This window comes from Wyeomyia smithii, chromosome 2 (genome assembly GCF_029784165.1).
Source record: "Wyeomyia smithii strain HCP4-BCI-WySm-NY-G18 chromosome 2, ASM2978416v1, whole genome shotgun sequence".
Classification (NCBI taxonomy): Eukaryota; Metazoa; Arthropoda; class Insecta; order Diptera; family Culicidae; genus Wyeomyia; species Wyeomyia smithii.
Window position 1 is genome coordinate 161,495,165 of NC_073695.1, and position 24,425 is coordinate 161,519,589.

A 24,425-nucleotide genomic window follows, 5' to 3' on the forward strand; every position below is an offset into this window, starting at 1 on the left:
CCCTCACGCCTACAGCTTTAGGTGCTTGCTATTATAACTTATGCCATCCAATATCGTATTCCATTAAATATATTCTGTTCGTTAACCTTGAAAGCATAGTTTAAGTTCATATAATCAGTCATAATAACGCTTAAGCCGGTTATTATGAATTTTTTCTAAACGATTGCCGTTTCTTATTACTGTGGTCATTTCGCTTGGAATGTCCACTATTCCGTATGGTCCCCTCCATATGTTCTGAAGCTTTTGGCCCGCACCAGTCGCTACGGCCTTCACTAATACTTGTTCACCCCACATGGGTTTGTAATCATTAGATGATCTGTCGTAAATTTGTTTGCGGTTCATTTATTCCTTTTCAGGTTGGCTTGGACGTTAGCATGTAAATCGTAAAATATTTTCTTCATTTCATGTGTGTATGTAATCTTTTCCACTACGTTTCGCTTATAGATCGAAGTCGGGATTCGAGCTATCCGTCCGTACAATAATTCGAACGGCGTATATCCTGTGGACGAGTTTACTAACGTATTGTATTCAAACGTGAAAAATGGTAACAACTCGTCCCATGTGTGCGGCTTTACGCCAATAAATTGTCTCAAATACGTTTTTAACTCGCGGTTCGATCTCTCTGCTAAGTTAGCCTGTGGATGATACGGGTTAGTAGTAATTTTCTTGATCTTTAAAATTTTGCACACCTCTTTCATCAGTGAGCTCACGAAATTTGCGTCGTTTTCTGTGACTAGTTCCAACGGGGCATCGAATTTACAAATATAATTTTCTATGAAGGTCTTGGCTACTGTCTGGCTTTCTTGATTCTCCATTGGAGCGACAATTAGGTATCTCGTCAAGTCACTCTGCATGACTAGACCATAACGGTTTCCCATATCGGACTCGGGTAACACCACGATATCCATGTATAATTTTTCAAATGGCACCGAAGCGGTCGTGGTGATCTCCATCGTTATCCTGTTTGATCTTCCAATTTTGTTCTTTTGGCAGGAATTACACTGCCGAACATAGTTCTCGATATCCCGTTTCATAGTGGCCCACGTAAATAGTGTGCCAATCCTCTGGCGCATTCGTCGCGCTCCTACGTGCCCTCCCAAGGGTGCATCGTGAAATTCTCTTAAAATTGTTTCCACTTGATCTGGTGCAATAACTGTTGGCTCCTGCTGGAAATAAGTATAAAGACAACACACTTTTAACTGGTTTCAATTTACAGTGTAAGATATTCGAATCTAATGCTTGTTTACGTGATTGTGCTAGTAAGTTGCATATGCACTGCGCGTAAGTTTGCTGGAATTGCATGTGTGTGTCATGAGCGAATTATTCCATTTTTGCGCTTGGAAATAATTATAAAGACACTATCGTTGGTCTGTCTGTTTTATTTTGTAGTGGGTATTTGGTGACATTAGTGTTTACCCAATCACGAAAATTTACAGAAAAGAATGCCGAAAAACAGTGCTTTGACCGATTTTGAGGGAGGAAGAGTTGTCGCACTTCGAGAACAAGGGTTGTCTCTCCGTGAAATTGGTATCAGGATCGGTAGGAGCAAAGATGTAGTGCACAACTTCCTCCGGTTGGGCGAAAAATATGCCTTAAAGAAGCGATCTGGGCGGCCATCTTCTTTGACGCCGAGAAATAAACGGGAAATAAAAAGGAAGGCAGTCCGCCAGAAACTGTCTTCGTCTGAAATCAAAGTAGAAATGAACCTGTCCGTATCTACTCGTCGGAATCGTCAGGTTTTAAACGATGATCCCAATATTGTCTTTACAAAAACAACGCCTGTACCACGACTTTTGCCTCGTCACAAGATGGCCCGTTTTACTTTCGCTGAAAAGTACCAGTTTTGGGAAGATGAATGGTCAAATGTGGTTTTCAGTGACGAGAAGAAGTTCAACCTTGATGGACCAGATGGATTCACTAGTCGCTGGCACGATAAAAGGCAAAAGAGACCAACAAGAGAGAAACGAAACTTCGGTGGAGGAACAGTAATGATATGGGCCGGTTTTAGCATGGTTGGGAAAACGCCTATTTGTTTTATTTCATCACGAATGAATTCAAAAATGTATTGCGAGCTGTTAGATGAAGTTCTAATTCCATTTTCCGAAAATGTTATGAACGAAAACATGATTTTTCAACAGGATAATGCTGCTTGTCATGCGTCGAAAGCTACCAAAGAGTTTTTGAGGCTACACGAAATCCCTGTTTTGGAGTGGCCAGCCTGCAGTCCCGATTTGAATCCGATAGAAAACGTGTGGGGCTTACTATCGCGTAACATTTTCAAGCAGGGACGGAAGTATGAAACGGCTGGACAACTGAAACGCGCGATACAAGAAGAATGGTCTAAACTTGATCCTAATATTTTGAAAAATCTTATAATTTCTATGCCACGAAGACTGCAAGAGGTCATACATAACAAAGGTGATGCTACGCATTACTAATTCGTTCTAATTTGCTAATTAAAAAATGTTTCTTTAAAAAAAACAATTAGTGTCTTTATACTTATTTCCACGTCGAACATCCGAATATAGCACTTATTTATCTTAATACCTATACAATCCAAAAAACAAATACATTTTTGCGTGAGAGTTTACATTATAAATCAGCAGTGTATATGTGTTCTGTTCAATATTGACCACTCAGTACAAATTTGCCCAAACGTCGCTTGTCTTTTTACTTATTTCCAGCAGGTATTAGCATTGTATGTACAGTATTATTTGTTTTTCTAGCTTAGTCGCTAGGAACTGAATCATTTGCAGAACTTCCTGCTGCTTGATTTTCCCAAATGATATTAAATGAATGACCCCGGCAGTCTTCACTGCCGCGTGGCTCTTACTGAAACTATCTAAAAATTGTGAAAAAAAATTTCGGCAATCGATTAACGAATTTTCGCTGCCATCTACTATGAAACCGCCTACCTTCTTGTCTTTAAATTTGAGTACACCATCCTCTACGTAATCTGTCAGTCCCTGTGACAGCTGATACAGTGTCTGAAGTTCTCTGTACGCCGTCCGACTGTTTAAAATGAAAAACGAGCTTCGATATTCCTCTCGTCCAATATTCTCTTTGAGACTTCCACCGTCTCGCTTGGTATCAGGTCATTTGATAATGCCTGTGAAAAGTCATCATATGAAATGTTGACGAGTTGTTGCTCATCCTCGTCCTCAGTGATGTCCGCAATGTCTATGGCACTCAAATCTTGTATTGTGCCGTTCAATTCATCTGAAGTGTTTTTCTGTTGCTCTAGCAGGCGTTTCTGCTGGCGCGTAATCATGGCTATCTACCTGTGGGTAGCACTTTCTTGCCACGGAAACGTCCCATCTGACAAACGTGACAAAAAATCTGCGACTATATTCTCGCTTTCTTGTTTATACCTGATGCTGCATTCCAAACCCTGCAGCTTCAGCCTCAATCTTGTCAGCGTTGGAGATGTCTCTTTGAGCCTCCAAATCGCTATAAGTGGTCTGTGGTCCGTGTAAACGATAAACTTTTGGCCAAAAATGTAATGATTGAAATATTCTATGGCCCATACAATTGCCAGTAGTTCTTTTTATATGATATGATGCGTGGTCTCTGCACCTACAAGTGCACGACTCGCGAATGCGATCGGCCGGTGCATGGATTTTTCGTTTGACAGGACGGCCCCAATAGCATAATTGCTAGCGTCTGTCGTAATAACAAAAGTGTCTTGATAATCTGACCGGACTAAAACAGGCTCTGTTATCAGCGCGTTTCTTAGGAATTCGAACGCTTCCTGGCATTCCTTTCCACTTACAAATTTAGCATCTTTCTTCAACAAATCATTGAGCGGTTTGGGTTTTTCCGCGATGTTAGGGATAAATTTTCCGTAAAAATTTACTGTTCCCAAAAATGATCTTATACCTTTCACGTTTGTGGGTGGCTTAAGGCTCTGAATGGCCTGAATATTTGCATTGTTGGGTTTTATGACTTCTTCATTAACGACATGACCCAAATACTCCAGTTCCTTTTTCAGAAACTGACACTTAGACGGTTTTATTGTCAAATTATGTTTACGCAAAGCTTGTAATACTTTGCGTGAGCTATCATTATGGTCGGTGATAGTGTCACCGAAAACTATAATATCATCGAGGTAGACAAATGCTTTCACGTCCCCTATCTCAAAAAGAACAGTATTCATAACTTTTTGGAATGTTGAGGGACTGTTCTTAACCCCATCGGCATTCGTGTAAATTCGAAGTGGCCTTTTGGAGTGGAAAACGCCGTTTTAGCCGCATCTCGGCGGTCGATCGGGACTTGGTAGAAACGCGATTTTAAATCAATTGAGGAGAAATATTTTGCTACTCCAACATTATCCAATATCTCATACATAAGAGGTATTGGGTATACAAACGGCTTGGTAACTTCGTTCAATGACCTGAAGTCTACCACAATTCTGTATCTTTTATTACCGTCAGCATCCGTTTTTTTTGGTACACATAATACCGGTGCATTCCAGGGACTAGTGCTGGGTCTTATAATACCCTGCGCCCTCATTTCATCGATTTCTATATTAATGTGCCTTTTTGTAGCTTTCGGAAATCTGTATTGCCTTTAATTAATAGGCACATCTGATGAAGTTTCAATGGTGTGTACTGCGGCGTCAGTCATAGTTAATCTGTCGCCTTCGAAAAAGAAAATGTCTGCGAAGCTTTCAACTATATTCTTCACTGTCTTAAATTCCATATCAGGCAAGTGGGGCAAATTTAACAATTGCCGTAGTTTTTCAATTCTTGCAGTACCTTTTGACTCTGGTGTCAGCTTGTGCTCCAACAGATCATAGTCAAGCCTCGAGTCTAGGTATATCTCGGGCATTATAATATTCTTCGATGTTTGGTGCTCTCTATTTATTTCGTTTATATCTACGTCAGCCTCATGGCTAGTATCTCGCAACTCGTTCTGCACCACTACTTATTGCTGGCTGCCACATAAACATGTCGACTAAGGACTTCCTCCTTGGGCATGCTCCTCGGACTTAAGTCGGCCGGACCTTTATTGCCGTGCTTCTTGAAAACGATGTCATCAAAATTTTTCCCAATTTGAAGCGTATGCTTTTTAAAAACTCTGCTCCGATTATTCCGTCACTTGGCAAATTTTCTAATATATGAAATTGTGTCGGGATTATGAAGTCTCCGACTATTAAATCCAACGTAATTGTACCTGAGGTTCGCACAATGTTGCGGCCGATACCTCCAAAAGTGATTAAATTCTGTGTATTTACCGGTACATTCAAACGGTTTACAATGCTTGCATTAATTATATCCGTACATGCACCTGTATCTGAGATCAGGTTTAACGTAAACTGGACATTCTACCTAGCCAGCAGCGTTAACATTAAGTACCCTTTGACATCGTAATAGATGCGCTTAGCCACACGAGCGCTGTTATCTCTTACGTGATTGCATGCGGTCTCCCAATCTGATATTTCTATGTTGCTGGGTTAATCTGTGCACATACGTCAGTTGACGTCCTGACACAATTCTGCGAAGTCATCGCTGATATACTCTTGCGCAAACGAATCTGTTTTACCTTGTTTCGGGTAATTTGTATCCCCGCTTCCAGTATGTCAAATATCTTAAATACCAATATAGTTCACTTAGGTGAAATTATGAAGACAAATCGAAAATGACAGAAGCGTTAGTCACCTTTTCGACCACTAGGTGCGCCACTTCTGATTTTGTTCTACACGACATGCGAAAAAGAGTAACTTTTGACAATAATATTACCCTAATGGGTACACTGAAAAAAATGCACATATTATTGTGAAGTGGATTCGGCCGAATATTTTATAATAATAAAGAGTTCGCCTATGTATGAGGCAATCCATGGGTGGTATTCCACGGTTTGTACGTTTGTCGACTCCCACAACATTTTGAGTTGTAAATGGCAACTTCCGGTGACTGGAAAACTGCCGAAAATGACCAAATACCACCAAATATGGGTGTTTCTTTAACCAGAATGACGCTCAGAGGCCAGAAATTGTCTCCAAATGCCATTTTAAAATCCAAGATGGCGACTTACGGTTTCTGAAAAATAGCCTGAATTGACCAAATACCACCCAATATGAGAATCACCGGATCCAGAATGATGCAAGAAGCTAAAAATTTAACTCAGACACCAGTTTGAATTGTAAAATGGCAACTTCTGGGAAACAACGGAAATAACCGAATACTACTACATATGGATATGTCCGTAATCGAAATGATGTAATGAAGCCAAGCATTGACCCTAGACACCATTTTGAATTCGAAGTTGACCACTTTCAGTTTCTGGGAAACAACGAAAATAACTGAATACCACCCAATATGAGTGTTTCCGGAATAGAGGTGATGTACTGAAGGCAAAAGTCGAGTATGCTGTCATTCAACAAATAGCAAGAAATCAATGAATTTGGAATGTTGAAAATTATTAAATTAAACACAAGAATAGGCGGGACGAAGTTTGCCGGGTCAGCTAGTAAATACATAAATATGCTGGTTAAATCAAAGCTCCAAGTGATGAATACGAAGATTAGAACTCGAGAGCAAAAAATACGGAGGGATGAAATAAACAAAAAAATACTTTCAAAACGAAAAAAACTAAACATTAAATAATAGTTCTTGCATAACAGTTGTTATCACTAATTATGTTTGTTTTGTTGAATATCTTTTATATATAATAAAATAAAGCTTTTAAACCAATTACAACATTACATGTATCCATACTTAAATTGTTAAATTGATAGAACATTCAAGTGTTATCTAAGCTAAAAGTTGCACAACAACCATATACGACTATTGACAACCATTGTGCGGTTTCTCCTTTTATCTTTTCCACGAGGTAATTGAAACATTCATTTAACTGTACACTTCGTGGCCTGATTATTGAGCTTGAGCACAACAACCATATACGGCCGCACATTTCGTAGTTGCTTCCCGTGATGGATCTGAGCTAGTGGAGTTACACGGGGAACCACGTATATAGCAACTTGGGATTAGTTTACCATTTACACGTCGTGGCCTGATAACTTGAATATTTCTTCTTCGTGCCTCGATAAGCTACATCTATTATTATCGATAAGCTACATCTATTATTAAAAACGCCGTAGAAGTGCGCGGTTATAACCAATCATGTTGGTGTCTTCTACAAAAAGTGCGCAAATCCAATTTCCGCACTTTTTATAGAAGATATTACCGCGATTGGACGTACCCGCGCACTTCTACAAGAATTTTTCGCGAGAAAATTTGTCGCAATCAACAATATATTATCAATATTTATCACCCGGATAGTGATGGGAAACTTATCGATACTTATCGATAATAACGATAGATGCTGGACATCGATATTATCGTTAATTTTTTGACGCTAGCGATAATTATCGATATTATAGGAGTGAGCACAAGTCAGTGCGGCTTGTTACTGGAGGAGACCCAAAAGAAGGAGACCTCACCTACCCTACCCCAGGAGTTGCTTTTGCCGCTAGGTATTTGTTGGGTGCTGCTATTCGACAAGATTTAGCATTGTTGGAGGTTGTGTAAAGGTTCGCCCCGGGTGTCACTGAGTTTCTGAGAAAAAATGGTATCTAAAAAGGTATTTATAGTTTTAGTTTCCTAAGACCAGATGAATTCGACAAATTAATACTGGAGAACTTTAATTATATCCCAACTTTTTGCACCATCTCATAAAAAGCAATGATACCAAATTGTAATAAAATGCATTTTCTCTGACTTGCCAACTCTTATAATATGATGGACATGCATAGCGGCAGTGTATTGGTAATTTTCTGGTAATTGTTTAGTTTAACTTGGAACTGTTCAAGTTTAAAGTATCTGTTACCCAACAAACAATTTTTAGTTCCACTAAAAATCCAAATCAACAAAATTGTTGCGCCAAAAAAAGAGTTCTGATTTATACAGGGGGTAGACAAAATAATTGAGATAAATAAAACTCTCTCAAATTTAAAGTGGCCAGAACTTTACGAAAATTGAATCAATTTTGATGACCGGTTTCATTTCACTGGAAAACTATCCTAGTTTCCTAGTATTACTTGTGAACTTGGCGTGACCAACCTACACCGAAAATGTTTCGGATTTCAAAAGTGTGTGTCAATGTGTACATTTTTGCAACGCATAGAACGTTTTATGCAACTAAATTGTCTATCTAAAATACTTCATTTAAAAAAATCTGAGATCACCGATATTATCTAAAATCATTTTTTGTTTTTAAAATTATATTTTTTCAGAGTAGGATCTTAAACTTATTTTTTTATATTTTTAAAGGAAAGTTCAGATAATTTTAACTAAGATATATTGATTCATAAGAAAAAGGTTCAAATACAGTTAGGTTTTCTTACGCGGGGTAAACCCAAGTGAAAAAGATATGATCAACAACCTTCGATTTCGCTGGATCGAATTTGTTTACAGTTCCAAGCGAAGTGAAATTTTTGCAGGTTGCATTTTTCACGGGCGTGAAAAAATGAACATTTTGTATGAGATTTTCACTTCGATTGGAACTCTAAATAGGGCTTTAGAGAAAATCCGCGTGAAAATAATGTGACCTTTTTAAATGTTAATCCAGATAGATTTTTAAACGCAAGTTTGCAAAGTTGCTTGGTTTGATAAGACCTACACACCCACAATGTTCGATTGAATTCTGCTAGAGTGCTGCAAGCTCAAATAAAATTAGTACCCAACAGGGAAAAAACCGCCAAAATCAACACCCATACTTAATAAATTCATACCTCGATGATTCCTTGGCGAATTTTCAATCTTTGGCTACCAATGAACTCGAAATAAATTCAGATTTATTGACAATATATGAACCTAAGTGAAACAGAATGTCAGAAAAAGTTTTACGCGTTGCAAAAATGTACACTTTGGCACACACTTCGCACACATCTGAAACATTTCCAGTGACCCTTGGTCACGTCCAGTTCTCAAGTAGTACTAGGAAACTAGGACAGTTTTCCAGTAAAATGAAACCTGCTTTGTCAAAATTGATTCATTTTTCGTAAAGTTTTAGCCATTTAAAAATTGACAGAATTTTGCCTGCTTCAATTATTTCCCTTATTATACAACCTTTAAAACAAACTTCGGCTTGAAACTACTCCATAGAAAGCACCCCGGCGTAAAACCCGAAGACTTTCCAAAACAAACTGTTTAACTCGTCCGGTTGTTCGAATTTTCATTCGCAGTATCGTAAGATTTGTCATTCAAGGCCATACATTTACTGTCAATTTAACGTCAACGCAACGCAAACGTATTCTGTTTGGGCAATCACTGACTCTGTTTTTAACAGATTTACATAGAAAAATTGCATTTGTCGAATAACGTTTTCGGTGAAAAAATAGACCAAAATTGCCAATTTTTCATCGGTTTACCTTTAATCGCACTGACGAAACAACTCATGCATCATCAATCATAGTAATCTATGACTTAGCAAAAAAAAATTGACAGCTTTATCAGTCAAACTCTAACTTTTATAGCGAAAAAAGTGAAGCTACTCCGTTCAGAAGTGTGCGCGTTCAAAGAACGGTACCCCGCCGCGTCAAAAACGGACATCGTGCGGCACTTTATGGACACTGGGTATGCCCGTTCTAACATCTACAACATCTTGACACTATTGGACAACGATCAGAGCATCGAAAGGAAGCCCGGTTCCGGACGGCCAACGACCCCGAGCGACAAGAAGCTTCAAAGGATGCTGAAGAGGAAAACCGAGGGAAAAGTGGCTAAATCACTGCGTGCACTTGGCCGGGAGGTTGGTGCATGCGCTAAAACAGTGAAAAGTAAAAGAGAACATGGACATACATGTCAGGAAGCGGCAGTCCTGTCCACTGGTCTCGGAGCTGCAGGCAATGACGCAGCGACAGCGGTTGAATAAGATGGTCAAGTAGATTTTTCCGGCGAATCGCGACGTGGCAGTGGTTATGGACGACTAGACCTATCTCACCCTGGATGGCAACGACTAGCAGGGCTCTTCGTATTTTACCTCCCCCACGAAGGAAGTGAGTACCGAGCTTAAGTTTATTTCACAGACCAAGCTCCCCAAGAAGGTGCGGCTGTGGCTGACAATCAGCGAGAAAGAGATGTCAAAGTTGCTCTTCTTTCGCTCTGGGCTGGCCGTGAACGGGGAAATTTAAAGTACGAAGTGCCTGCCATAAGTTGCGTCGTTCATGAAGAAATACCATAAGCGCGAAGACACGGTGTTCTGGCCAGATTTGACGTCGGCCAACTACTCGAAGCGATCGTTGTAGGAGATGGAGCGGCTGAATATCGATGTGGTACCGAAATCGGCGAATCCCCCAAGTGTCCCCTAGCTGCTTCTCATCGAGAATTTCTGGGAAAACTTGAAGCGCAAGATTTTTTTTTTCGTTAGGGAATTAGGATTACGTTGTCCATTGATGTGAACTTTTGTAATAAAGCGCAAGATCTATTCCAACCATTTTGTCGCGAAAACGGAGGATGAAATTATAAAAATAAAAACGAAGAAAGAGCTTAAAAACATGGCTACACGCATGTTTTCGTCCGCCATGGCGAATGTGCCGGTTAACTGTCGGAAGGCCGCACGTAATATTTTTTCGCGAGGAAGCTAACATGATTACCTTCCATGGGAAATTTATCTAACTCCATTATCTGTCTTAGTTTTTTTTTTCATTACTATCTGAAAAAAGTCCATTTTTTTACCGCAAACGTTAGCCGCCAGATTATCGATACTTTTCGATAATATCGATAAAGAATCCGAAATTATCGATTGTTATCGATGTCTTTTTTGGGCGATATTTCCCATCACTACTCCCGGAATGGCGTTAGTTTTACATACAAACAATATACGCACGAAATCTGCAACATATTTTTTATAAACAAACAATATACGTACGAAATCTGCAACAAGTAATTTTTTTCACATGATTTGAGGTTTTTTCTGTGAAAGTATGAAATTGAGTCAACTAAATCTAAATTTGAGTAAATTCTGTTTCGTGTGTGAAATTGTCGGTCACACGCTCACAGAAATTCAACAACAATGCACAGTGGTACAGTGAGACAATGTAGACGGACATAAGTTTTTCGATGCGATTTTGTGGTGTTAGAGTAAATTTTTTTTCTAAGAACTTGTTTCTTATATTTAGTCTATTTTTTATGTGCAAATGAAAATTAGGGTTGTCCTGAAATCGACTAAATAAAAAAAATAACTTTTTTATTTGCAGAAATAAATGTATGCATTCATCGGCACATTTGTAGATCAACTAATTTTAAGCAACTTTCGGTATTTCTTCAAAATATTTATACAATATTTGTTCTTTCAAATGATACCAAAATATATTATTTTATTTGCCCTAAACGGAGACATCAGTATTTTATAAGGGCCTATTTTTGAAATAGAAATAGTGAAAATTTTTCATCTGTACAATATATCGACAATGTTTTTTCGTAAAAATTGGCGCATTTTTGATTAAAGTTACCGAAGAAAATTTTGTTTATAAATTTGAATTGAAAAAACAGAGCGAAAAGACTGTTTGTGGAAACCAAATTTAATGTCTACAAAAAAGCTTTTTTTACAAAGTTACTTAGAATTAGTTGAACTACAAGTTTGCCAAAGAATGTTTACAATTATTTATGCAAATAAAAACAAGTTAGTTTGTTTTTATTTCGTTGATTTTAGGACCACCCTAAGTTTGCTGCTTGTAGTTCTGCTAGCATATACTTAGTTTTTGACGTATTAATCTTCAGTCCGATCCTATCTGCTTCACGTTTCAGTCGGGTATACTGGTCTGCCACCGTCTCAAATTTTCTGCCAACAATATCCACGTCATCCGCAAAACAAATAAATTGACCTGATTTGTAGAAAATCGTGCCCCGCATGTCAAACCCCGCTCGTCTCATAACAGGAGAGGAGAGGAGAGACCATCACCTTGTCGGAGCCCCCTGTGAGACTCGAAATTCTCACACAACACTTCACATCCTCCATCGTAGCCTTAATCAGTCTTGTCAGCTTCCCCGGGAAGCCGTTTTCGTCGAGAATTTTCCATAGCTCTTGTCGGTTTATTGTATCGTATGCGGCTTTAAAATCGACGAAAAGATGGTGTGTAGGGACTCTAAACTCACGGCACTTTTGGTGGATCTGCCGCAGTGTAAAGATTTAGTCAGTCGTAGATCGTACTTCCATGAAGCCGGCCTGGTAGCTTCCTACAAATATGCTGGCTAATGGTGACAGGCGTTGGAAGATGACCTGGGAAAACACTTTGTAGGCGGCATTCAGGACTGTGAAAGCTCGATAGTTCTCGCAGTCTAGTTTGTCGCCCTTTTTGTATATGGGGCAGATAACCCCTTCTTTCCACTCCTCCGGTAGCGGTAGCAAGCTTCTTCCAAATAATTAAGATTCTATACTGCTTTAAGGTATTATAGAAATAAATAGCACTGTAAAATTATTCGTCTGCAAAGACGACTGTGAAGGCTCATGTGACCTTCTTTCTTTTTTTTTCTAGGAATCACTGACGTCTTTGTCGACCAGATGTGATAACGTAGCGTGACTGAATCTAATTTCTTCGTCGCGCAATCAAAAAATCTGAACACCAAGGTTCGAACCATTTGGTGTCAAAGCTTCAACGTTTATTTCTATTAATCAATCAAACAATTATTCTAATAATATTTTTTCCCTGACATATCTGAGCTAAAATAGCCATTTTTATTAAGTGTAATTGAACCAATTTTACAACTAATCAAAAATTGTAAATGTTCAAATTAGATGGCGTTCAGTGCTTTTTTGCCTTTCTCCTAGAAAGGTATAGCAATCACTTGCAAAACCGAAAGAATAAAAGTGCTCCAAAAGGCCGAATGGCATATATCACTCGACTCAGCTCGACGAGCTGAGCATTTTCTGTATGTGTGTGTGTGTGTGTATGTGTGTGTGTGTGTGTGTGTGTGTGTGTGTGTGTGTGTGTGTGTGTGTGTATGTGCAGATTTTTATTCTCACTCACTTTTCTCAGAGATGGCTGGACCGATTTTCATGAAATTAATTGCAAATGAAGGGTCTCGTTGTCCCATAAGACCCTATTAAATTTCATTGTAATCGGATTTATAGTTTAAAGGTTATGTATCAAAATGTAAAAATCACGAAACATTATCTCGAAAACTACAAAACCGATTTGAACAAAATTGGTTTCAAATGAACGGGCTACCTAAAATACCCTTAACTTTTGAATTTCATAAAGACTGAACTTGTGGTTCAAAAGTTATGACAAGAAACGTGTTTTGAAGACTACTTAATCTCACTCATGTTTCTCAGAGATGACTGAACCGATTTTCATAAAATCAGTGTCAAATGGAAGGTCTAGTTGCCCCATAAGACACTATTGATTTGTTTTGCAATCAGACTATTACTTTGCCTGTTATGTTTAAAAATGTGAAATCCAGCCATGAAAAGGAACATATTCCGAAGACTACTTGAACTCACTCACTTTTCTCAGAGATGGCTGACCCGATTTCCACAAAATTAGTGTCAACTAATAAGTCTAGCTGCCTCATAACACTCTATTGAATTTTACTGTAATCGGACTGTAACTTCGTCTGTAAAGTACCAAAATGCGAAAATCACGAAACTTCATTATCTCAGAAACTACACAACCGATTTGATCAATATTATTATCAGATTAGCGGGCTAGTTAAGGGTTAACTGATGAATTATGATTGAACACGTGGTTTCAAAGTTTGGCTGCCCCATACGTCCCCATTTCATTTGATTATAATTGAACTTAAGCCACCGTTATGTATTAAATTATTAATAAAACAACGAAAGTCTATTTCAAAGATTACATAACTTATTTGAACATAACTAGTCATCTCTCAAACTTACAAATAATAAACTTCATAACAATTTGATATGTGACTCAAAAGTTATGGAAAAAAAATTTTTCAAAGGCTATTTAAAACTTTACCTGCTTTGATTGATATATGTGGTCTCCACATAATTTAAATGTGGTTTTGTACTATTTGAACGTTCCAAATTCATTGATTCCTTGCGATGTGTTTAAAGTTTGCAAATGCATAACGAATCGGCCATAGGATATGATCAAAGTCAAAAGACAAATCGTTTGAAATGATTGGTTCTATCGAAAACATCCTCGACTTTTGGCTTCTGTACATCGCCCTAATTCTGAATATATTCATATTGGGTGGTATTCGGTCATTTTCAGCAAATTTTCTGGCATCAATCTGACACCGGAAATACTCATATTGGGAGGTATTTAGTTATTTTGGTTGTTTTCCAGAAACTAACAGTGGTCGTCTTTAAATTCAAAATGGTGTCCAGGGTCAATGTTTGGTTTTTATGCATTATCTCGATTACGGAAATATCCATGATGAGTATTGTTTGGTCATTTTCGACTGTTTCCTATAAGTTGCCATTTAGCGATTTAAAATGGTGCCTGAGGTCAATTGTTAGCTCATTGCATCATTCTGGTTCCATAGATACTCATATTGGATGGGATTTGGTTTTTTTAGGCTGTTTTTCAAAAACCGGAAGTCACCATCTTGGATTTCATATGGTATTTAAGATAATTTCTTCTCTTTTGCTTCTGAGCGTCATTCTGGTTGGAGAAACACCCATATTGGATGTAATTCGATCATTTTCGGCTGTTTCCCAGGAACCGGAAGTCGTCAACCTAGAATCCAAAATGGGGTCTTTGGTCAATTTCAGCTGCTGTGTATCATTCTAGATCCGGAGATACTCATGTTAGACGGAAATCGGCCATTTTTGGCTGTTTTCCAGAAACCACAATTCATAATGGTGTCTGAAACCACAATTCATAATGGTGTCTGAAGTCGATTTGTGGTTCCAGTGCATCATTACGATTCCGAAAATACCCATATCGGGTGGTATTTGGTCGTTTGCCGCTGTTTTTTTCCGAAACCAGAAGTCGCCATCTTAGAATTCAAAATTGTATCTGTGGTCGAATTTAGCTCCTGTGTATCTTTATTTATCCGGATATTATTATATTGGGTGGCAATCGTCCATTTTTGGCTGTTTTCCAGAAACCGGAAGTTGCTATCTTACAATCCAAAATGTTGCCTGAGGTCGATTATGGAACATATTTGTTACCACTAAAAACATTCACCTGCCAAATATGGTTCCATTTAGTTGATTAGAGATGTGCAGAAATTTGTGCAGAATTATGTGCTTCCATAAGAGGGAGGGGCGTCGAACCATTATGGACATATTTATTACCCTTTAAAACATCCACATGCCAAATTCGGTTTCATTTGCTTGGTTTGTTCTTGAGTTGTGCAGAAATTTGTGTTTCATTTGTATTGGACCCCTCCTTTCCAGAAGAGGAAGGGGTCTCAAACTATCATAGGAACCTTTATTGCGACCAAAAACCCCTACATACAAATTTTCACGTCGATCGGTTCGGTAGTTTTCGAGCCTATATGGATCAAACAGACTGACAGACCGGACTACATTTTTATATGTATAGATTACAACATCAATATTTTAGAACCTGAAGAGTGAATATAGGGTAGGGAACGGCTTAAGCAGTAGCGCCTATTTTAATCAGTCGAAGAAAACAGGCCTCAAACTCCTGCATTTTGATCAATATTGACAATTTCAATGATGGAAATGAAACTGAAACGAAGAAATCTGTGAACAATTGCAATTGAAACAAATCGACCTATATTGCAGCCATTCAGGAGCCACTTCGGGTGCTGAAAAAAAAACGCCTGCAAAGCAGCTGGAAACTGCTTAAAATAGGTTCGGGGGGATTGAAATAGTGTCCCTCGATTGGTAACTTTGATTGATGATTGTTAAAGTTTGCTAACTTAGTTTTACAATCTGAAAACAGGTTCTGACAGAGAAAACGATAGTGAACAGATTGATATACTACTGTTTGAGTTTCACCCATCACATTTCAAGTACTTCGTATGAATACACAGGCGGTTCCTAAAGCTGCTTAGAATATGTTCCCTACCCTACATTTATTGGATTGAAGCGTTCATGTAAAACTATTTATACAAATAAAAGTTTGAATGAGAAAGGCTGGGTCTGACCGCAAGGTGGATTAATTTAGGTTTTTTAGCCATAATATTGTAACTTCTGTCTCCTTACGACAACATTCATCATCACATATCTTTGCAGTCTTTTAACATTCTCCCCCGGGGGATAATTAATCATATCGCTGCGTGCGTTGCGCATATTGATCAACTTTTCTCTTTGACCTGCTTAACATTTCATCGCTACTGGATTCGTTTTGCTTATGCTAGCAGAACGTTCTACCATCGGCTATTAAAATTGCTGCATACAAACCACGACCTTGACCGTGCCTGGCACAGCTGATCGCAATAACACTGTAAAATACGTCACCGATTAAACCTGGTGGCATAAGAACGGGACGACAAGCATTCTAGCGCATGCTACTATACTGTATAAGTGAAGACACGATCGCAAAGGCTCTCACGCTCTTTTTATATCGCTTACGATAACGTAGTCCCCAATTTACATACTGATAAAACTCTCACTCAGAATAATTATGAGAGTTCTAAATGCGCAACTCTGTCTGTTCGCGTTCTATAATTCATCCTGCGATCGGTGTTGCCGCAAGCACTACTATTTAATTGGTCAGGTCGTGCAAATGTCAACTAGTTCATTTCGCTGGTACGAAGGCACATTATTTTTGCGCGAAATGATTGAATTTTTTTGTAATAGGGAAGGAAACCAAGAACTTACCGGTTAAAATTCATCTTCCTGTTGCAACAGATTCGTTTGAAAAAGAAACAAGAACACCCTGACAATCGTTACACGGTATTTCACTTTAAATCGTTTCTGCAACCAAGATCAGCTTTTTAAACAATTCATTTCGCGTGCACAATTTTTTTTCGAACTTTGTTTCTGTTAAGTCACACAGAACACATTTTAATTTGTTTAACAGTTTTCTTAACCTTTTCAATAATTAATTTTAGCCTGTTTCACACCGTTTTCACCTTAGATCGAAATCCGTTCACTGACGGATAGTTCGCTTTGTTATCATTCTGTCACTCGTTTATCACTTAAACCTTATACTTTATACTATTTTAAAACTTCGGGCTGATTAACTGGCGCGAGTTTTTCTGTCACCACCATAGCTGTCACCACTTGTGATTATTTAGAAATGAAACATACGAAGTCCTGTACGTGCACTGTACGTACACGAAACCACTCCAAGAGATGTAGATGATGGAAATGATGGAAGTGATTGATTTATTAAACTTACAAGTTTTCCTTAATACTACTTTAACGGGTTTATCGGCTATACAGTTCGTGTATACTAGCAAATACGATTTGTTTTTTCTTATTCCGACAGTTTCGGTGACTTTATTTCACCTTTTCCAAGGAGTAGAAAGGATTATCGTTCTACTCCTTGAAAAAGGTGAAATAAAGTCACCGAAACTGTCGGAATAAGAAAAAACAAATCGTTCTTGCTAGTATACACCGACTGATTAAGCCGATAAACCCGTGAAATTAACCGTTTAAGTCGTTATATAAACAAACTTAAATACTACCTTGTGTAACTCAGAGCGGAGAGACTTTTCCCCTCCGATCTTGAGCTAGCACCTATCTAGCGGATCTGTGCTAGCCTGTTGTGTTTCCTACCCTGTTTCATTTTCGAGTTAAATTTTAGTACATATGATTATTTACCGCGAGCGTTATGGAGCGCGTGCATCGGAGCACGTGCGAGAGCGTACGATATTTGTTCGCGCGCTACTGTGAGTATCCGAGAGCGCGCAAGCTCTCGGTACCGCGCGCAACCGTGAGCGCCTGAGGGCAACCGTGAGTGACGCTGTGCCTCCGGCTTCTGTTTTTATTATAATTAAATTGAAAAGGTAAACATAAAGTGGCATGATCGTTAGGATATTTACTTTTCGTAAGCCACCGGTCGTTCGACGACTTGTAACTAGGACGCTTGGTTATTATTTTAAACGATTCATAATAATGATGTTTTGTCATTTATCGGTTTGGCCAACGATTCCTAATAGGAATGCTCTAGAATGCTATGTTATGGCAAGGTGTTTCCTGCGTGTTAGGTGAACCCTTTAGCAAGCTAATGCTCCAGTTTACTTTTGATGCCAACGTGACGAAACATTGGGTAATTTTCGTGAGGTGTTGCGTCACACTTTACAAGGATTAGCAGACCAAATCTCACTCGGTTGCAAGCAGCCCTTGCTAAGAAATTTGATTCTGCTCATGTATAATGCGCATAGCAGATGTTCCGAGGTTTGGCTTTCCATATTACAGTAGCGACAAGTGTCATCCTGGACTCGACCAATGTTCTTTAAATGATACTTTCTCGGGCAGTGCCCAGTTATTAGTCCTGTGTAAGAAGAGCCCACTTGTTGAGCTCTAGGAGCTTTTCAGTTATTTTCCCGTTTGGCGTTATTACCCTTTTCGACTGGTGACACCCTCTGACAGCCCTCAGTTGACTGTCACCGGTTGTTCTTCCGAATATTTAAGTTCCATTTTATAGTGCAATTTGAGATACCGCAAAAGGGTTCCGGAGCAACAAATTGCGAGTTGGAGCCCTGTTTGGCCAGTTCGTCTGCTTTTTCATTGTCGTCTATGCGGCAGTGCCTGGGAACCCAGTACAAATTGACAGAGTTCATACGACACAGCCGCAGTGAGAGAACGCACTCCCACACGATTTTTGACTTACATTTGTGAGCACAAAGAGCCTTTAGTGCCGCTTGACTATCAAAGAAAATGCAAATATTCGCATGTTTGTAGTTTCTCTTCAGGCAAACGTTGACACATTCGATTATAGCGTAAATCTCTGCTTGGAATACTATAGGCCAGTTGCCCATTGCCACTGATATCTGTATACCAGGACCGAAGATTCTCACACCAGTTTTCGAACCGATTTTTGAGCCGTCCGTGAAGAATACCATTGACCCCTGACGGACCATATTAACTCCGCACTCCCAGGCGGAGAGCGATGTTTCACTCACCTTGTAGGGAATGTCGTAGTTGTCCAAAGGTTTCATCCAGTCTCCGCACATACTCAACAATGGCCCTCTTTTAAAGTGTTGCAAAATACTCAGAAAAAGATCACCAGGTAAGACCTCTTTAAGACGTTTGAGCCGCAGGGCGCTCCTTTCCGCTTCTAACTGCACAAATTCATGCAGAGGCAGCAGGTGAAGAATTGCATCTAACGGCTTCGATGGAGTGCTGCGCATTGCTCCAGTTATGGCAATACACGCCAGTCTCTGAAGCTTTGCTAGCTTTGTTCTTGCAGTAGCCTCTTTTGTTTTAGGCCACCACACTAAGGAAGCGTATGTTATTTTAGGAAGTATGATGGATGTGTACATCCATCTGACCATTTTTGGTCTTAGGCCCATTTCCTGCCAACCGCTTTGGAACATAACCAGAACGCACTGACCGCTTTGCTTACTGCAATGTCTAGATGGGCGTTCCAGTTAAGTTTCGCATCTAGAGTTAATCTTAGAAATTTAACCGTTTCGCTAGACTGGATAGAACCCTCAAGCTTAAGAGGCATTAGGTTGAGTTTCCTCTTTTTAGTGAAAGGTACTGATGTTATTTTTGCCGGGTTGATTTTCAGATCCTCTTTTTTACACCAGAGATATGTTACGTTTAAAGCAAGTTGCATTCTTTCCGAGACAACATTGTCAAACTTTCCTCGCAGACTAACAGATGTAACACTGGAACCTAGCTCCATCGCCACAAAAAACGTTCATTTCAAATTTTCAATCAAATAACAGTCATCGCGCGAAAACCTCGTCTGGGGCGCTGTCATGCAATCTCATACATATTTTGTAGTTCCCCATTTGACACATGCAGTAACGCTGGCGCTGATGTCGAAATACATGACGCAGCGCGAACACGACAGCAGATGGTGCAGTATTACTAACGTAAAGAGGTAAGGTGCGTTAGTATTACTAACGTAAAGAACTGGAATCATCCAAACGATGATTTTATTGAAAATTTGTTCGACGTGTTATGTCTGTTAGTCTGTGCTTTCCTCTTACCATAATGACAATGTCGTCCGCGAAGCCTACAACTTAAAAACCTTTATCTTTTAAGCTACTGAGTAAGTCATCCACAACTAGAGACCACAGGAGTAGTGAAAGTACTCCGTCTTGAGGGCATCCTTTCTTGGCTCTTACAGTTATAGATGTTTCCCCCAGCTCCGAAGAGATTATTCTTTGTGCAAGCATGGTATGAATCCAGTTGACTATGTATGTGGGAAACATCCTCTTCTTCATCGCATTCGCTATGGCAGAGTAGGTCGTGTTATCGAAAGCACCTTCAATATCCAGAAAAAAGAATAGTGTTTTTTCTTTTTCTGAAAAAGATTTTTCATTTTTTGTTACCAGCGTGATAAGCGCTGTAAGTGTAGAGGTACCTGTTTGATATGGGAATTGAAATTTAGATAAAGGGTATGCATGTTGGTTGCATTTAGATACTCCTTTAGTATTTTTTCCATTGTCTTCAGCAGGATCAAAGACAAGCTTATAGGTCTAAAAGATTTGGGGTTATTTCTATCTCTATTTCCCGTTTTGGTATAAAGATAACCCGTACTGCCCTCCATTTCGATGAAATGTAGTTGAATCTTGGAATAGCCTTAAAAATCTTAGTTGCCTCACCTTTTTGAAGTAACGCCGGAAACACTCCGTCAACACCTGCAGACTTGAGAGGCTGAAAAGATCTAACAGCATTTCGTCAAGTAAGTTAGAAGTTGAGACATCTTCTCTTTCAGACTCCGACAGAATCTCCAGAGGGTCGTCTCCCACCTCACCATTTTCGGAAACCTCGCAAACAGCCGAGACCGGGAAATGGGTTTCCATCATTTTAGGGGGAGTCCTCGTAAAGGCTCCATTCTGATGCTTCAGACTACCAAGTTCAGTAGTGTGATTTGTGGCCAGAGTTTTGTGGAGTCTAGCAACCGTAGGTGTGTTGTCTATACGTTCACACGTTTGAATCCAACTTCTCCTCTTGGATTTTCTAATTTCTTTGTTGTCTTCGGTGAGAGCTTTCCTGTACTGCGCCCAATCCGAAGTACGTTTCGCTTCGTTAAACTTTTTCCCGGATGTTTTCTTTAGACGCTCCAACTTCGAGTTCCACCACGGCACATCCCTGTTGGAAAGCGAGACTTTGACCGGGCAACTACTGTTGTAGGCGTCTAAGATCAGTTTGTTTAGCGTTTCAGAGAAGGTTTTAAGTTGCTCTATTGAGCCGATTCCATTGTCATTTGTGGGAGCAGCAGAATTCAAGTGACAAGCATATCGATCCCAGTTAGTTTTCCTAGGATCGCGAAATTCTGCCAATGATTTATTGCCGCCATCCCAACTAAAGATGATGTGTTTATGATCAGATACAGAAGTCTCGTCCGAGACACGCCAGTTCTGATTTTTTCCCGAAATTGCAGGACTGCATAATGTCAGATCCAAAACTTCTTCTCTGATCGCGTTTGAAAAAGTTGGTTTATTCCCTTGTTGCATATGTCAATGTTGTTAGACGAAAGATAATCAAAAAGACTCTTACCTCTTCTATTGATGTCGGTACTTCCCCACACAGTGTGATGGACATTGGCGTCACAGCAGATGATGAAGGACGGACGCTGCGATCTCAGGCGGAGGAACCTTGGGAGCATCACCCGGGAAGTAGACTGAGGCCAAAACGATCTCACTCCTTCCTCTGGTGGTTGATATCTCGACCACGACCGCTACGATGTCGCGTTTGATGAACTCTGTGATAGGGTAACATTTCAGTGCATTTTAACATTTTAGCAAGAATATCAGTTCTAGGCGAACTCTGATTCTCGTCATAAAATAACTCACATTCGTTCGATTCATTCGAGAATTTTGTCTTTATTGGACCATGGTTCCTGAATGAGAGCCATGGCCACCCCTTCTTTTTTGAACCTCCCACACAACACAGCGGAAGCACCTTTAGCGTGATGAAGGTTCACTTGTAAAAACTTTATTGGTTCCATTGTTACTTTGAGTCTGCTCCTCATGTCTTTTAGGCGGCAATTCCTTCCCGTGATGAACTGTTATCGTTTTCCACTGTTTTTCCTGTCGCCATCGATTCTGACCTTAGCCACCAATTTGGCACCACTAGTACCTGCTATCGAATCGTTAGGCGGTAGACTAGTGGGATCGATACGTTTCCTTCGGCTTTTCTTCTTACGAAGTTGCGTTTCGCCAAAGCGGAAGTTTAACATGAATTGACACTTAGCTAAAATCTGCAGCGAATCCTCATCCATGTAGAGCGTCTATTCGGCATATCTATTTGCGTTTGTGTGGTTCATTATTTGCCAGTTTTTCGTGGTTGCTATTTTGGCTCTCTATGAGGCCTCTTATCCTTTCGTCGTTAATTTCCGCGCTTGAGGATAATGCAAGGAAGATTTCCGGATGAGGAATGTCTTTCACATCCAAGGCAACCAGTTCGGCATTCTCCCAAGGCTCGAGTGAACGAGTCACATACTTCAGCCACAAGGCAGTTTCTTGGTCCTTACAGTCAAGAATCATGTACCCACTCTTGTGGCTGCATTTTGCAAATTTCGGTTTGACCACTTCGTGCCTTTGCTCTTCGACCCTAAGGAGAAGAGCATCTTGTACAGCGTCCAGATTTGCTGTTGTCATTTGTTTCATTGGAAATCCCCTGTGAATTATCCCCACTTTCACCCAACTAACGACATACCTGAATGAGTGACCATCTGAGTGGGAGTTGGCCGCTGAACTTGTAGGTCGTTTTTGGACGCCTTTGGTACCTGCGACACCGTTTGTACTCTAACCTGCCTCCATGCTTGTTATAAAAGCCTGGTTACTGGTAAGAGATAAACCAGCGCGCTGCCTCGGACAGAGGGATTTTGTTCTTTTCGCGTCGCGTTTCTCTCCACAACTGCCATGTTCACCATTTCTGGAACACTTAGCAGTGCTATGAGTCGCATGAACGTCGGTCGAAAATACTATCGACCGAGCCTCATCGCTAGTAAACCCGACAGCACGCATTTTCCTCATTCTTTGGCGTTGACCCTTGGAGACGCAATGACGCCATTTTATTTTTGTGCTACCTACGCTTTCCGACGAGTCACCACCAGAAGGAGCGGGTCATATCGAAGAGGAGCAGGATTGGCTAAATTCCTCGTTACCGATTGAATCTACCGACATTACTTACTGTCATTTTTGAGTAATGTCATCTAAATCGTTGAAATAAACAACTGGTTTAATAGGCGTAGGTTAACTAGTTGCGAATAAAGTCTCAGCTAGTAAAAATTGGCACTGTATCAAAACGAGGACAGGTTTTTAGTACCGTATTGCGGGGTTGGCGCTACGGTCCCACTGATACTAACAGTTTTTCTAAGGCGTTCCAACCGTTTCTTCCAAGACGATCAATAAAAATCTCATTTAAGTTTCCCAAACCCGGTGTTTGAACATATGACGAATGGCTTGTTGTGGCTGCTAGAGCGTTGCATAGGGTACACAATAATAGCACAATTAAATGTCATACCTGTAATTATGCAGTAGTAGTTTCTGTGATAGTCGAGAAAACACAGCTGCTGTCAAAGTTGTTTGTCAAACGATTGTTTATTGAAGAGTCCCACTTGTTCCATACGAAATGCACTCACTGTTATAACTATCAAAAACAAAAGCTCTGAGCCGCAGTATTTGCTATTTTAATTCTTTGATTAAGTTATTATTTTTCCCTGAGAATTTTTTGTATTATGGCGTCATAAATAATTTTGAGAAAAATAACCTTAATGTTCTTTTTTTTCATTCGTTTTACAGGTATGGTATTCAACTTGCCCAAGCACTGACGAGACTAGTCATTCAACGAGGATATGTACCTTTCGTGGTGATAAGACCAGAGAATAATGCTTCGCGAAGTTTATACACTAAACTTGGTTTTAGAAAAGCATTTGAGAGTGTTAGAGGTGTTTTCAAACCATACACTTTTAATGTAGAAGACGATAAGGAAAACGAGGAGAATCAAAATCAAGATTCCAATTACGACATGGATAAAAAGAACTATTGAGCAGAGAAACAAATGGTTTATCTATCTATCTATCTTCTGCGCACGTAATATTTAATAGCTAGCGTATTCCGAATGCGATCAATAAACAATTTGCTTTTTAATCGAGAAAATTGATTGATAACCAGAAAAGAGTTTTATTTTGGTATGTTAAGAAAAATTAATTGCTAAAAACCTTCTCATTCACACATTTTAATTCTTTCTTAGTTATTGATCAGTTAATTATGTGGTTTTCAAAAAAGGGTCAGCCGATTTTGCAAATATTAAATTTAACATTCCTATATACATATTTATTCATCTAGAATTGTTAATGAATCTCGACTCCAATGATGATTTATTTTTATTTGGTTGTTACAATCGCGCAGGTTTGACTTGACTTGCTCAGTGCACCCGAACGTTACATATATGGTTTT

At 39.5% G+C, this 24,425-nt stretch overlaps 1 protein-coding gene across 3 annotated transcripts in view; it reads left to right on the forward strand.

The window, feature by feature from the left end:
* LOC129721972 (uncharacterized) overlaps nt 1-24,144 on the forward strand; it is a 131,204-nt gene extending 107,060 nt beyond the window's left edge. Inside the window, exon 6 of one of the 3 annotated variants that reach the window (XM_055675117.1) lies at nt 23,769-23,892. Coding sequence is in view for 1 of the 3 variants with exons in the window: in XM_055675116.1 (XP_055531091.1) it covers nt 23,769-24,015 (247 nt within the window). In the remaining 2 variants the exon portion in view is untranslated. Of the gene's footprint in view, nt 1-23,768 lie in introns of all 3 variants that reach the window. The other 2 variants (XM_055675118.1, XM_055675116.1) reach the window with 2 other exon arrangements.
* The last annotated feature ends 281 nt before the right edge of the window (nt 24,145-24,425 follow it).